General features: G+C 40.7%; 1 protein-coding gene and 1 long non-coding RNA gene across 2 annotated transcripts in view; one reads left to right on the top strand and one right to left on the bottom strand.

Annotated features, from left to right (window-relative positions):
- The window catches only part of FGF6 (fibroblast growth factor 6), a 20306-nt gene extending 6694 nt beyond the window's left edge, over positions 1-13612 (top strand). The window contains exon 3 of the mRNA XM_069101482.1: positions 8829-13612. Coding sequence (XP_068957583.1) covers positions 8829-9005 — 177 coding nt within the window. The 3' untranslated portion in view covers positions 9006-13612. The remainder of the gene's footprint in view (positions 1-8828) is intronic.
- LOC138171930 (uncharacterized) overlaps positions 1-14607 on the bottom strand; it is a 615043-nt gene that overhangs the window by 485219 nt on the left and 115217 nt on the right. The window lies entirely within an intron of this gene.

Here is a 14607-nt window from a genome sequence, read left to right as displayed (position 1 = left end):
GAAGGAAGGAAGGAAGGAAGGAAGGAAGGAAGGAAGGAAGGAAGGAAAGAAGGTGTCATTAGATAGTCTGACAAAGAATATTCCTATCACAAAACTTGATTAAAGCTGCTGTCTGGGCTGTTTTGGTATTAAGGTTATTGTGCTTATTTTAGATATGCCCATCACTCTGCATATATAGGTATGTTTTTGAAAAAACTCTCTCCCTGTACTTCATGACTTTCTAACAATGAGAGCTATCCAAAAGTGGAGCAGACTACTTGAGGAGAGAGTGGTTTCATCTAGAAGATTTCAGCTCGAAGCCAGATAACCTTCCATCAGTAATGTTGAAGAGTTTCATAGTCTTTGAATCAGATGTTCACAACCTGAAGCCTATGAACCCTTTCTCAGAATGTTTTTAAATGCATGAAATAAAATACAAAGGATTACAAGTGAAACAAATTCAATTGCAATGCAATTATCAAAAAAAATTCATGGACTTCAGTTTTAGAGCCTTGGCTCTGAAACAATAAATAAATTATATGTGCATTGTTATTATCAGAGTAGAGGCTTGGTCTAGATGAACCCTGTTGCTTCTGCAAACTCTGAGATTCTGTAATTCTCTGATTCTGTGTTCTAAGGCATTATCTTAGATTGGAGATGAGGAAGGGAAGTAAGTCAGTAGTTACCTAAAACAATTGATGTTGGCTCCTAGCAGGGAGTATGACTCTGAAGGTAGAGGGGCATAGTCCATGTAAGTCCATGATGGAGTGAGGAGATGGGGAAATCAAGAGCCATATAGACCCCATGCATCCATGAACATCACGGGACTCCTGCATTTGGGGGAATCAATATTAAAGTACTATTCATCTAACCCTTCCAGTTCAAGCCCTAGTACTGGAATCCATAGAGTAGAGATTGAGTTCCTCATGGAGCTTACAATCTACTTGGAGAAACAAAACAAATAGAATTGAAAAAAAAATCCAGAGCACACTTTCTAAGTTCCATGTAAAACTGCAGATTAATGTATAAATTACAGTATAAATGTATTGAGGAATGATTGGAAAATAAGAAGTGACCTCAGTCACCTGGCCTTTATCCATTAAAAATGAGATTAGAAAAGGAAGAAGGATTTAGCCGGGCAGATTTAGGATAGACAGAAAGCTACTTTATAGTAGCCAGGGCTGTGAGAAGTTGAAATGAATGGCCAGGAGAGCCTATGGAATCTAGTTGGACTTCAGAGATCAATTTCTTCTAACCCCTTCATTTTTACAAGTGAAGAAGGGATCTTAGTTTAGAAGTTCCCTTCTACATTTGCAGCAGAACCATGAATAAAACCCAACTTCCCTATGTCCCAGGACAGACCTCTTCTCTAGAGAGATGTCCCCTCCTCTCTTTCTGGCCATGATGTTAATATAAAACTCTGCCTAACGGCAAGAGAACATAGGAGACAACCTCTCCTGCCATTGTTATAACCTCATGTTTTTAAAGAGCATTTTTGCTCTGGAGAATATACATTGAAATATTTATTCATTTGTCCTTTTGCAAACTATCTCTTTTCATTCTGAGAGCAGAGAAGTTTTGGAGAGAGATTGGTTGCACAAATGTCCCATTAGGTCAGCGTTGAATTTAAGACCCTGGGCTGGAGGCATGATAGCCCAGGATATGTGATCCTTCAGGATTATTTTCATTTGTTAAAGTAATAATATACAGTAGCTGCTTTTATTAACATAGCATCCACGTGGTTGGACATCTTTCTCACCAGAGATGAGAAGCCAACATTCCCTGCATCATAGAATATGCATGTAAATTAACAACTAACACAGGGACTCAGTCTTGATACATTCATTTAAATTCAACAAACGCTTATTAATCTCCTACCATGGTGGCAGAACGCTGAGGTAGGTTTTGGAGTGATACAAAGTCATACATCCGTGCACTCATACTAGAGAAGTACTTCCCAATGGTTTTTGTTCTGAGAAGCCCTTTCAACAACAACAAAAAATGTATTGTGGACTTCCAGAGAAACTTAATATGCTGCTCATAATATTCTTTTAGATTTATTCCTTAAGTGCTCTCAATAACTTCAATAATGACTTTTGCCCCCAAAAGCTCCAAATCAAAATTTGCATTATTTAATTAAAATGATAAACTTTAAAATTTTATTCCATCTATAATTATGAAAACTTTAATTCCAAAATTATAAAACTAATTATATCATGATTGGGTAATTACTTACTGTTTAAGGCACCAGTGAAGAAATTTTAACACAAATACCTTGGACCACCTTCACATACTCCCAAGGAATCTGAGAACTGTTAAATGGGAACCACTTTCTTTTCCCCCGTGCTTAACATAGTGCCTAGAGCATAGTAAAAGTTTAGTAAAATGTTTATTGACTGACACAGAGAAGAAATACCCACCTGTAACAACAGAGTGAATATATGAAGGTGCTAACAGCAAACAATTTTAATCGTTACCACATAACTACTAAAGAATACCTGCAATTTATTTTGGTTCAAGTCAACAAACATTTATTTAATGCCTACTACCTAGCAGGATCAAGATATTGTGAGAAATGATGGAAAAGCAAAGATTAAAAAGCAAACTGCATCATTCCTATGCCCAGGGAGTTTACAGTCAACTAATGTGGGTAGTGCATGTATATGATAGTCAAAGATGAGATCAGGAAAAATTAATCTAGGGAAAAATGTTGTCTTATCTATATAATATTTAATTTCCCTTAGGACCTTCTTGTTATTGTTCAGTCATTTCCAACTCTTCCTGACCCCATTTGGGGTTTTCTTAGCAAAGATACTGGAGTGGTTTGCCATTTCCTTCTCCAGCTCATTTTACAAATGAGGAAACTAAGACAAACAGGATGAAGTGACTTGCCCATAGCTAGTAAGTGTCTGAGGCTGGATTTGAACTCAAGAAGATAAGTCTTCCTGATTCCATGTCCAGCCTTCTATCCTCTGCACCACCCAGCTGCTAAATAGTGGTTGGGAATCAAGGGAGGGAGAAAGTAGTGAGAGGCACCATGTTGGATGATTTGGGGTCAGATGGCCTAGATGCCATTTACTGTGTGACTTGATGCAAGTCATTTAATCTCACTACAAAGTAGGCAGGTCAAGAATTAGTAATACACACAAAGTTGGAGGCCCAGAGGCCTAGATTCACTAAGTGACTTGTCCAAGGACATCCATAAGTATGTGACAGCTGATTATAGAATCCAACTGTTTTCACTGAGCAGGCTGGTCCCTCTCCTAGTCAATCAAGCAACAATATTATTAGAGCTGGGCAGTGTACTAGAGAGGGATTTATGAGGAGCTAGGAGGTTAAAGAGAACTCAGATACACTGTTAAGAAAGTCACAGAGAGGCAAGAAGGCAACCTTGAGAGAACAACTTGCTAGCTAGTTAATTTGTTTGCCTCCATAGGGACAAATTTGTTCAATTAACTATGATTGTGTCTGTTTTACATGGATCTCTGTAAAAAACTTTTTCATTCATGTTTATGAAATCAAAGACTTTAGGAAAAAATGCAAAAAAAAATCACTTTGCTTAAAAAAACTTATTTTGATGTAAATTCTCATTCGTTTTTGAAGATTATTAGTATTTTCAGCAAAAGTGTTACAGCTTTACTAAAAAACTATTTCAATGAATTCACATCAGTTTTTGTAAATTTTTAGCATTTTCAGCAAAAATTAATTGCTTTCCTAAAAACAATTATTTGATGTAAATTCACATTTATTTTTGCAAATTATTAGTGTTTTCAGCAAAAAAGTAAGAGTTTTACTTAAAAACTCTCCCAACAAAATTCACATTACTTTTCATAAATGTTCAGTATTTATTGAATACTGCTATTGTAAGAAAGTGGAATACTACCCATATATTTCTTTATATTTTTCTCCAAAAAAAATTTTTTGCTGGACAAAACACACCAAAAAATGATAAACTTTTGAATATGACAAATATGAAAATGTTATACCACCTAAGTCACGTGTGGAATTAATGAATACACAAAGACTTCACCATCCAGGTCTGTAGCAGCAAGCACCCCAAGCGTCCTCAGGGTTTGCAGCCACCACAGGTTCTTGGATCTGCTTTGTTAAAGGAAAGCAACTCAAAATGGGTTAACAAGCTTACTTTAATCAGTCAGACATATATCGTTTACCTTGTTCAGGGGAAAAAGGTCAGCACCCCAAACTTCAAAGTATACAGGCATAATTATCAAGACAGAAACATCAAGTAGACAAATTTCCAAACTGTCCAACCATTACATCCATACCCAGTCAACATCTGGGTTTCCACATTCTGGGTTTTTCAAAGCCGGGGGACTCTCAACAATGGCTTCCCAGAATTCAGATCAAATCACAGAACATTTCTCAAAGTGAGTCCCAAAACAAAGCTACACATCAGGGCTTATATAGCCTTCTCCTGGCTCAGAGAATGTAACAACCTCATTGACTCACTGGCCAATCAAGGAGTATCTACCGAAAAACAAGCCTCCCCCACCCCAGGCTTCAGGTGCACATTAACCTAGGGGCAGGGAAGATCTTTAAAATTTACATTCTTATTACAAGGTCCCACGAATAAGCATGATTTCAACAAGATTTTCACTTCTTGCTGGGATCTAGACATACATGTAACCCAATGAGATGTCCACATAAATCTCACTTAGCTTCTTTGGTAAGTAGGTTAAAGTGAAAACATTTTCACTTGGGCCTTACAAAAATTACTTGCTATTAATAAGGGGGGGGGGGGAGACAAACCTTTATTAAGAACTTACTATGTACCAAGCAACATACTAAGCACTTTATGAACATTATGTCATTTTATTCTCTTTTGATAGATCTCTTTTATAGGGTGAACTTTTTTAGTGATCTTCTCATGATTACATCTACAATTTCCAAAAAAAAAAAGTTCCCTTGCGCCCAATTTAGATTCAGAGATCTATAGTCCAAATCTGCTACAATTGAATATGCAGATATGAAACTCATAGAAGGTCTGTTGACCAGATATAGAACTTTCTTCCCTTAGGAGACTGATGAAGGGGTTGCTTATTTTTTCCAAAGGACTGAGTTATTCCAACCCAATTATTCACTTTCTTCTCCTTAGTTTCAGGCTTTAGCACTTCCATCAGACTACCAAGAAAAAAAAAATAGCAAAACAGAGGTACTCAGAAGGCAGTAGCCCTAATGAAGACACTAATTTCTCTCCAACTCTAAGCCTGCCTGTAGACATTAAATTAAAACAGGGAAAGCTGAGGTCTCTGAGATGGTGTTCCCTAAATTGGCCTTTATATTAGGGTTGTGAAGACAATAGTGGCAAGCTAGGTGGCACAGAGCACTGGGCTCAGAATTAGGAAAACTCATCTTCATGAGCTCAAATCCAGCCTCAGGCATTTACTAGGTATGTGACCCTGGGCAAGTCACTTAACCCTGTTTGCCTCAGTTCTTCATCTGTAAAATGAGCTGGAGGAAGAAATGGCAAACCATTTTTTGGTTGGATTATTTGATGGAGGGTAAAATTGATGACCTCTAAGGTTCATATCTTTGCCAAGAAAACCCCAACATGGAGTCACAAAGAGTCAGACACGGTTGAAATGATTCAACAACAAAGATGATAGCATTGATTAAAAAGCCAATAAGAAACCAGGTGAGGACCCTTCATGGCAGAAGCAGTGACGAATCTGGTTACCTGGATGACTTTTCTTTTGTGAATGTGTTTCTTTGTGTTATATGGGTTCCTGGGAAAAGTCATATGCTCTCATCAAAATTCCATTTGTATGTCCAGCTATAGTTTAGGAAAATCCCATCACCTTTCAAGGAATTACTAGCACAGATTAGACCAGGGAAGAGAACACTATTCTCTAGGCATGGATGATAAACTTTTGAATATGACAAAGATGAAAATGTTACACTACCTAAGTCACTTGTGGAATTAATGAATACAAAAAGGCTTCACCATCCAGGACCCATGAATAAGCTATGATTTCACTTCTTGCTGGGATCTAGACATATATATAACCCAATGAGATGTCCACATAAATCTCACTTAGCTTCTTTGGTGAGTAGGTTAAAGTGCCAACGTTGTCACTTGTGCCTTAAAAAAATGACTTCCTATTGTGTGTGTGTGTGTGGGGGTAGACTGATGGAAGTGCTAAAGCCTGAAACTAAGGAGAAGAAAGTGAATCAATGGGTTGGAATAACTCAATCTTTTTTGGGGAAAAAAAAAACCTTAATCAGCCTCCTATTGGAAGTTTTGTTTGGGGGGGGGGGAGGTTGTTGATTTGTGGCAGAAAGCTAACACCCATTATCTGAACATTACTTTTCTCTGACAAATCAGCACACAATAGGAAGACGTTGTGAGCTCTAGTTATAACTACTCTCCTCTTCCATTAGTTTTTAGGGCTTCCTGTCCTCCAACGTACCTTGTACACATGTTCCCATAGACAGAATGAGATGGTAGAAAGAGCTTTGACTTTGAGTCAGAATATCGGGGTTCAAGTCCTTCCTTCTGGCAGTAGATGTGTGATCGTGGATCACTTGATCACTCTCAAGCCCAGTTTTCTCATTTATAAATCAAGGCTAATAAATACTTGCAACACTTCTCTTGTGGTGGATGCATCATAACTTCATGACTTGGGACTCCAAACTCTAGGCTTATACAAAATTCAGTCCTGGGTTGTTGTCTGTTATTGTTCAGTCATGCCTGACTCTCTGTGTCCCTACTTGAGGTTTTCTTGGCAAAGATACTAGAGTGGTTGGCCATTTCCTTATCCAGCTCATTTTACAGATGTGGAGCTGGGGCAGAGTTAAGTGACTTGCCCAGGGTCACACAGCTACTAAGTGTCTGTTGTTTGTTGTTTGTCGTTTGTCCTTCATTCTTGAAGAGGACCATGATATAAAGAAAATGACGCCATGACTTGCAAGTGAGGCTTTAAGTGAGGGAGTACTGTGCAAGGTCATCAGCCTTGCTTTCTCCTCCAGAACCATCTGGGTCCAATGACAAGATAAAGAGGGGGGAGTAAGTGTCTGAAGCCAGATTTGAACTCAGGAAGATGAGTCTTGGTGATTCCAAGCCCAGTGCTCTATCCATTTCTCCACCTAGCTGCCCCCACTATGGCTCTTATTTCCCCCAGTTAGAGTTGTCTCTGGGGAAACTCAGGATTCATCTCTGAGTATTGGAGGTCTCCAGAGATGTGGGTAAAGGTATCATCCTCTGATCCTACACAAGCACTTGCAGGATGTTCTTTAGTTCACATCACAGAAAATGCAGAAAACAAATCATGTAATAATTATTATCTGGGAGATGATGTTGGTTCCATTCAAAACCTATGAGTGGGTCATCTTCAAATCATAGGAATGAGCAGTCTAGAGCTAAAACTTTTCCTTAGTAAGCCACAAAAAGGGGAAACCACATTTGGAAAATCAAGATCAATTATGTAAATTGTACAAATTAACATTGGAAGAAAAGTGTAGTACGATACTGGCTGTATAAGCATTGAGGTGGATTTAAATCCTAGCTGTACAACTTCAGGCTAATCGGGTAACTTCACCAGGCCTTAGTTTTTTTAAAGGATCATAGAGTTAGATCTGGAGTGAACCTTAGAGGTCATCGGTTTTATCCTCCATCATTTTATAGACAAGAAAACAGTCAGGATTTGAACCCAGATTTCCTGATTCCAAGTTCCATGCTCTATCTACTGAACCACACTGCCCCTAAAGTTCTACTCTAATGCCTTATCCTGACATAGATGTGACTCTGTGTTCTTTACGGCTGTGTCAGCAGAGCATGAACATCTGGTAGATCCTACAGAGTTGGTCAGACTTTGAGTCTAGTCAAAATAATGAACTGCATGCCTGTGTTCCGAAGACCAGACTAGCTGTGTTCTAAGAGTCTCATTACAAGGCTGGCCATAAAGTGATGACTTTTTCAGCTTATTCTCTGAGACTATTTGCCAAGTTATAGAGAGGTTCCCTTCTAGGTTGGTGGTGAGAACTCTGAGATCAGGTAAAGTATTTGTTGTTCACTCAATCAGCATCCTACTCTACAAGACTCCGTAGACTTTGTCCATGGGGGTTTCTTGGCAAAGATCGTGGAGTGGTTTGCCATTTCTTTCTCCAATATATGCCCATTTTACAGATGAAGAACTTAGGGGTTAAATGACACCACTAGTAAGTGTCTAAGATTGTATTTGAACCCAGATCTTCCTGATTCTAGGCCCTGGTGCTCTCTCCACCGCACCACCTAATGAATGAAAGTATAGCTCCCCCAAGATATGGAACTGTCTTCAAGAATAGCATAGAGCGTTGTCAATTATGGCCATGGAAAGAGCACTAGACTTAGAGGTTCTAGTCTTGGCATTTACATGAATTCATTATGAGATTGTGTGCAAGTATTTCACTTCTCTGGGTCTCAGTTTCCTCATAAGGAAGTGGATAGAATGTAGGACTTGGAGTCAGGAAGACCTGAATTAAAATCCTATGTGATCCTGGGCAAATCACTTAACCTGTCTCACCTTCTACCTCAAAGGGTTTCTGAAGATCAAATTAGATAATATTTTAAATTATTTGCAAATTGTAAGGTATGGGGTATAAATGTTAGCTATGGTTATTATCTATAAAATTAGGGTATCAGATTCAGTGGTGTCTGAGGGTTCTTCCAGCTCTTACATTCTGTGATTCTACCTGGAATAGTTTATCGAGGGATGTAGTGGGTTTGACAGGGAGGGAGGGAGGGAGGGAATGGTCCTGTATAGAATATGACTAAAATGGCTGCTCTTAGTCTCTTCTCACAAATTCTCTCTGCCAATCATTCCACTTTTTTTTGCTCCTCTTCCCCCCAGCCCAGTTTCCAGGATGAGTGCAAATTCCGAGAAACCCTCCTGCCCAACAACTACAATGCCTATGAATCAGACCTGTACCGAGGGACCTATATCGCTCTGAGCAAACACGGACGAACAAAGCGTGGCAATAAGGTATCCCCGGCCATGACTGTCACTCATTTCCTGCCCCGGATATGAAGAAACCAGGAAGAAGGCTCACCTGGAAAAGACGACTTCTCTGTTTGAATTTTGCACACACAAATAGCATCCCTTTCCCACCCCCAGCCCCGTGGATGTCCCCTGAATCGTGTTTTTAGTGTTCACGGATATGTATGTGTCAGGAAATTGACCAGTTTTCAACCTTAACAACATTTGGTTGCCAGTTGCTGCTCTTCCTATCCCAATTTGTATGGTTTTCCTGGTGCTTCCTAGAAATGTCACCCTCTAGACACAGGAGGAGTGTCCCCATCTCCCAGAATGGCAAGGGAGCCTTGGCTGTGACCTTACACTGTAGCAGAAGGCATAGATGTCTGCCATGGGATACAAGTACACACATGGGGGTGTGTGTTTGTGTGCGCATGTTTTTGCATACTTATATGTCCTTATATGTACAGAACAGAGGCATTTCAAGGCATTGAGTTTCATTTCTCCTGGCTTCATGACTACAGGAATCTACCCACAAGTATGTCACTTGTCAAATAGTCAGGATTGATGGATGCTCACTGATATGGCCTCTTCCCTCCACTCTCTACTCAGAGGCCAGTGACTTCACAGCAAGCAGGGAGCAGCTGTCCTGTAAGTCCACAGAGTACAAGGCCAGAGATTTCAGCTATGAACAGGAGGAATGACGATTAGACACGCAGAGATTCTTGACTCTAAGGCACTGGAATGCATTGCCAAGGGGAGCTGGGGGTATCTCCCTAAGAGTAAAAGGGGAGAACAGCTGCCAAGAATGGTTGAAACAGACCTGCCTGCAGGCAAAGGATGAACTGGATGGTCCAAGGAGGTCCCTTTCACTGGGAAGGTTCTCTTCAGAATAAAGGCAGGGACAAGGCTGCCTGCCCATAATTCTTCTTTGTGTTGAAGCATATCATTTGAACCTGAGATGGCAAGGAACCTCATTTGGTAGCTTCTTTTGAAGGAACAAGGAAGGGGGTGGAAAAACACTAAACATGTATTGGAACACATGTGGCAGATACTATGCAGCAGCACCGATCTCTGGAGTCATTAGCCTGGAGCTGGCAGAATGAATCTAGAGGTCCACTCTTCCCACATACTCCAAGGGTTATGTTAATTCTATGGAAAAATGAGCTGCTGACGTCAGCCAAGCATTAGGTGAACCCTTGTCTGCTAGATTCCATGATACCCCCATGCCTTTTGAAGTGGAGGTCCCCAAGTCAACTATAAATACTAACTCTGCCTTCAGATTCCTGCCCTGCTGGAACACTCCTAAATCTAAAACCTGATTGAGCCATGTCAGAGTACAAAACATTCTCTGCATATGTGAACCAGAAAGTTACAGAATGACCTGACATCCCACCCTGCCACCATTTTCTTGCCCCCCACCCCCTGATTGCAAGACAATCCCTCATCTGCTGCAAATACCTTCAACCTCAGCATACCTCTCTATTTGCAGATGAACTCATCTATAAATAGACCTGAGCAGTGGGTATGTGGACCAAAGATGGCTCTACAGGATTCAAAGGCAAGAAAGTATTCTGGCTGTAGTCCTGTCTGTCAAGTGCCGAAGGCAGCCATGTCTCTGGTCTGTTTGGAGGCAGGGATCTGAGTAAGGTCACTTCTGGAGGCATCTTTCAGATTATTGAGTCAGTGATGGTAGAAAGCATCTTTATTAGGGACCCCAAGATGTGACTTCAGAACCTGGGATTCAGGGGCCATTAGAATGGCAGCAGAATGCCAGATGTAAAGGTGGTAGATCATCTCAGTCAGGGAAAGAGGCAGACAAGTCAGAGGATCATTTCCTCTCTTCTCATCCCTTTATAAAAACTTGGCTTTAGTGGAAGGAAACTCCAGAGAGTGCCACAAGGGCCAAGGTTACTGCTATATCCTCTTGAATACATATTGGATGACTCAAATCCTGACTGGGAGCTGCTTCAGATAGCAACTTCCCTTTCCCAACCTAGGAATGGATAGAAAATGAGGCCAATGAAAAATGTCATCGATAGGCTGCAGTGGTTAGTTAGGTATCTCTTCCCAGGTACAAGTCAGATTGAAATCAATTTAGGCCCTACCGTCAACCTTTGATTACCTTTGGGAATTGCAATAAGTGAAATATGAATAAAAAAACCTAACCACCTTTTAATAACCAAAAGCTTACATGTCCCCCAACTGACTGAATTTAGTAAAATGGACAGCTTGAATTTCATTTGCTCTGCCTTCTTTCTGGTGAAGGTGAAAATGTGTCATGTGATGACTAAGAGAAAGAAGAGAAATAAGAAACTCATGTAATTCATAAATTCAAGTCTTTTACTCTTTGGAATTGACAGTATTGACTTGAAGTCCCTGACCCCAGTCTGACCCCCCCCAGGACAGATCATTGTAGATTGATAAGAATGGCTAACCCAAGAATGGATGAGGGGTATCTCCCCTCCTCAGGCCTATCTGTTCTTTATGTATACTGTACTAATTCCACATAGCCAATTCTACAGAACCAAAGTGGTTGTTGAAAGGACTGACTCAGTCATGGGTAGGGGAAGCCAAGAATGTCTTTCCCTCCCTACCCCAAAAGCCTAGTCACTTGAGGGAGCTAAGAATGATTTAGACCAACTTTTTCTAGGTTCTCAAGAAATCTTCCAGACTCCTGAAAACCAGGGCTCTTTTCTACCCATGAGGACAGGGAGGGGGCATTACTACCTCTCCAAGTTCACAAGGCCAGTATAAAGAACAAAACCATCTGGATGCATGATCCTGAAAGAAGATGTACATCTTCCTTAGCTGGGAGCTGGGGGAGTTGGTAATCTTACTAGACAATTCCAGAATTGCCTAGAGGCTTTCTGCCTTCGTGAAGATCCCCTACAGGAGTACCAAAGGACTTTTTAAAAATTATGTCTCAGTCATGTTTCATGAACATACACACACATCCTCCCCAATATCCCTAACCAGTTTCCTTACCTTCTTACATGTTTCCTTTTGTAGACTCTCTCTTAAAAACTACTTTTTAAAAATTGTAAACATTATCCCTCAGCTTCTCCCACTCTTTGCAATCAACTTAGGATTGTGATGTAAGAAAGAAATAATTTCCTCTTCTTTTTTCAGGTCATCATATTATCATTAAGGAGGAGTGACTTACAACTCTTGTCTCTAGAAGATCAGGGCACTGGATAAATTTCCCCTCTGAGGTAGTCCTGTTGTGGTCTAATATAACTTACTTTTCATGATGGCTGATGACACACTTGGCTGCAAGGACTCATGGGGCCTCCACTACCATCTCTTCCCAAGACATGCACCAGTGTCTAAGTTTTGTCCCCTTTGTTTGTCTTAGACCCTAGCTCCAGCCATCCTTGCAAACTAATCTTCTGAGCTCTGTTTCTGGCCTCTAAGACCTTAGGATATCAATTTGCTCTCAGGTTACATAGGTCTTTCCCCTTTTATGTATGGAGACAAGTGCTAGTTTTCATTCATCTTTCCATCTTCCTGGAAACTTCTGCTCTTCCCCTGGAACTCTGGGCACTGAGCTCTTGGGGAGATGTTTCCTATCCCATCAGGTGATTTAGGATCATTCGATGGTCTCTCTTCCCAAGCCAAGTAGAAAAGTGGAGGAAAATGAGTAGAGGATGGGAAAAATTCAACAGATCATCCAGTCCTCCAGTTACTCAAGTCATTCAGAAGTGTCCAGGTATACTGGTGTATCCTTGTCATCCCTCAAGGAGGGTTAATGCCTCCTTGCCCTCTGGGGGAGTCAAGGAAGAAGGGAGATGGGTTAAGAGTTACTTGACATATAGCAAGTGTCAAGTGCCCCTCCAAACACTGTGTGAATCAGAGGTCAAATCAAGTGCAGATATGTCTCTTCTACCCCTGGACACAAACCAACTGTTTGTACTCTGAGAGGTCAGTGATCTCATTGGTATGGCCCTTGCCTCCATCAGTGTCCATCACAACCAACCCATCCCTTCTCATTCTGTGATTCTTAGTTACTTCATGCATCTTTGATAGTGGATCTGCCCACCACAAGTGTAAGTCATACTTCTTACCCTTTTCCCCTTTGGGTCACTTGTAATTGTGATTCTTTGTAGATCATGGGGTGCCATGATTCACACTCACATTGCATGACTGGGAAAAATATTGGTGCTAAAATGATATGCTTGTGTAGCAGCGAGCATCTTGACAATGCTAAGACATTTACCAAATGTGATTCTGCCCCCTTTCTACTCCTATTCAATTCTGGGCCCTCCTCATTTGCCCACCTGCAGCACCTGTCTGAAATATACCTCATTGAACAATCGCATTTTTGGCGTTCCTTCTTGCACAAAGTTGGACAGTGTTGCATCCCGACATTGTTTTCTCTTCCTGTAAATTAAGATATACCTCATATTGGGCCTTCGCAGTTCTAGAGGTTTGTACAACAGGTCAGAAAACAGGAGCTGATAATCAAATGTTAGGAAAAGATGTGATGCTTCTGTATTGTTTCAAATGTATGTGCTGTGCACAAACCATTTCATGTACCAATGGGAAAAACACAGTCTTTTTATACATTTCTCTAAGCTGTTTTGATCCCCAACTTCTCCTTCCCATCTCCATCCTGTAACTCTCCTCTGTCTCCCCATCTCCCTCCACCTACTCCCATTAAAATGAATGACAAATCTTTGGGTTGCAGCTGTATCTTTCCTTCAAGAAGCATGAGATTGTCTTACCACTGTATCTCTAGAAGGCAGGCACGACACCAGAATGATTCTCCTCATTTTGAGGGTTGAGAAAATTAATCCATTCACAAGCATTCATAAAGTGCTTTTTTATGAATTTTACTAGGCACCAGAATACAAATACAAAAATTTCAAAAGTTCTTGCTTTCAAGGAGCTTACATTCTGTTGGTGGAGATAAAATGCATAAAATAAATGTTGTGTCTGGTCTGGGGGGTGGGAGCAGGGTTGCACTAATAAGAAGGTGTTAAGAAAGGCCTCATATAGGAAATGTTTCTGGGGCTAGGATTTGGCAAAAGCTGGAGACTATAAAAGGCAGGTGAGAGGAAAGAAAGCATTCCAATGATGGTGACAGTATATGTAAAGGAAAAGGTCGTTTTGGCTGGATTGTAGAGTAAAGGAATGGAAGTAATATTTCATAAGTCAGGCAAGGTAGCTTGAAGCCACATTATGCCAAGCAGAAGAGAAAGCAGAGCCCCCAAATTTACCCAAAAACACGTAAATAAAGCATCATCTCTGCTTCTCCAGGACCACCCATGTTTCTGAACTCACTGAATAAATGACTTTACAATTCCCACACCTAGAACCGGACAGTGCCTGGAATATTATCCAAAGATCCCTGACTTCTTCAATGTTGATTCTTCCTCCACCAACACAGATTGCTACTGTTTTGTGCCTTAGTAGACAGCTAGGTGGTGCAGTGGATGGAGGGCTGGGCCTGGAGTTGGGAAGACATCCTCCAAATCTAACCTGAGACCCTTATTAGCTGTGTGACCCTGGGTGAGTCACTTAATTTTGTTTGCCTCAGTTTCCTGATCTGTGAAAAATGAGCTGGAGAAGGAAATGGCAAACCACTCCAGTATCTTTGCCAAGGAAACCCCAAATAGGGCTATAAAATGTCAGACCCAGCTGAAAACAGCTG

The sequence above is a fragment of the Petaurus breviceps genome, unplaced genomic scaffold, assembly GCF_028583685.1.
Source record: "Petaurus breviceps papuanus isolate PSGF00001 unplaced genomic scaffold, PetGlider_PUasm1.0 470, whole genome shotgun sequence".
In the NCBI taxonomy this organism is placed as follows: Eukaryota; Metazoa; Chordata; class Mammalia; order Diprotodontia; family Petauridae; genus Petaurus; species Petaurus breviceps.
The sequence above is the reverse complement of the archived record's forward strand: the minus strand, read 5'-3'. Positions and strand labels throughout refer to the sequence as shown.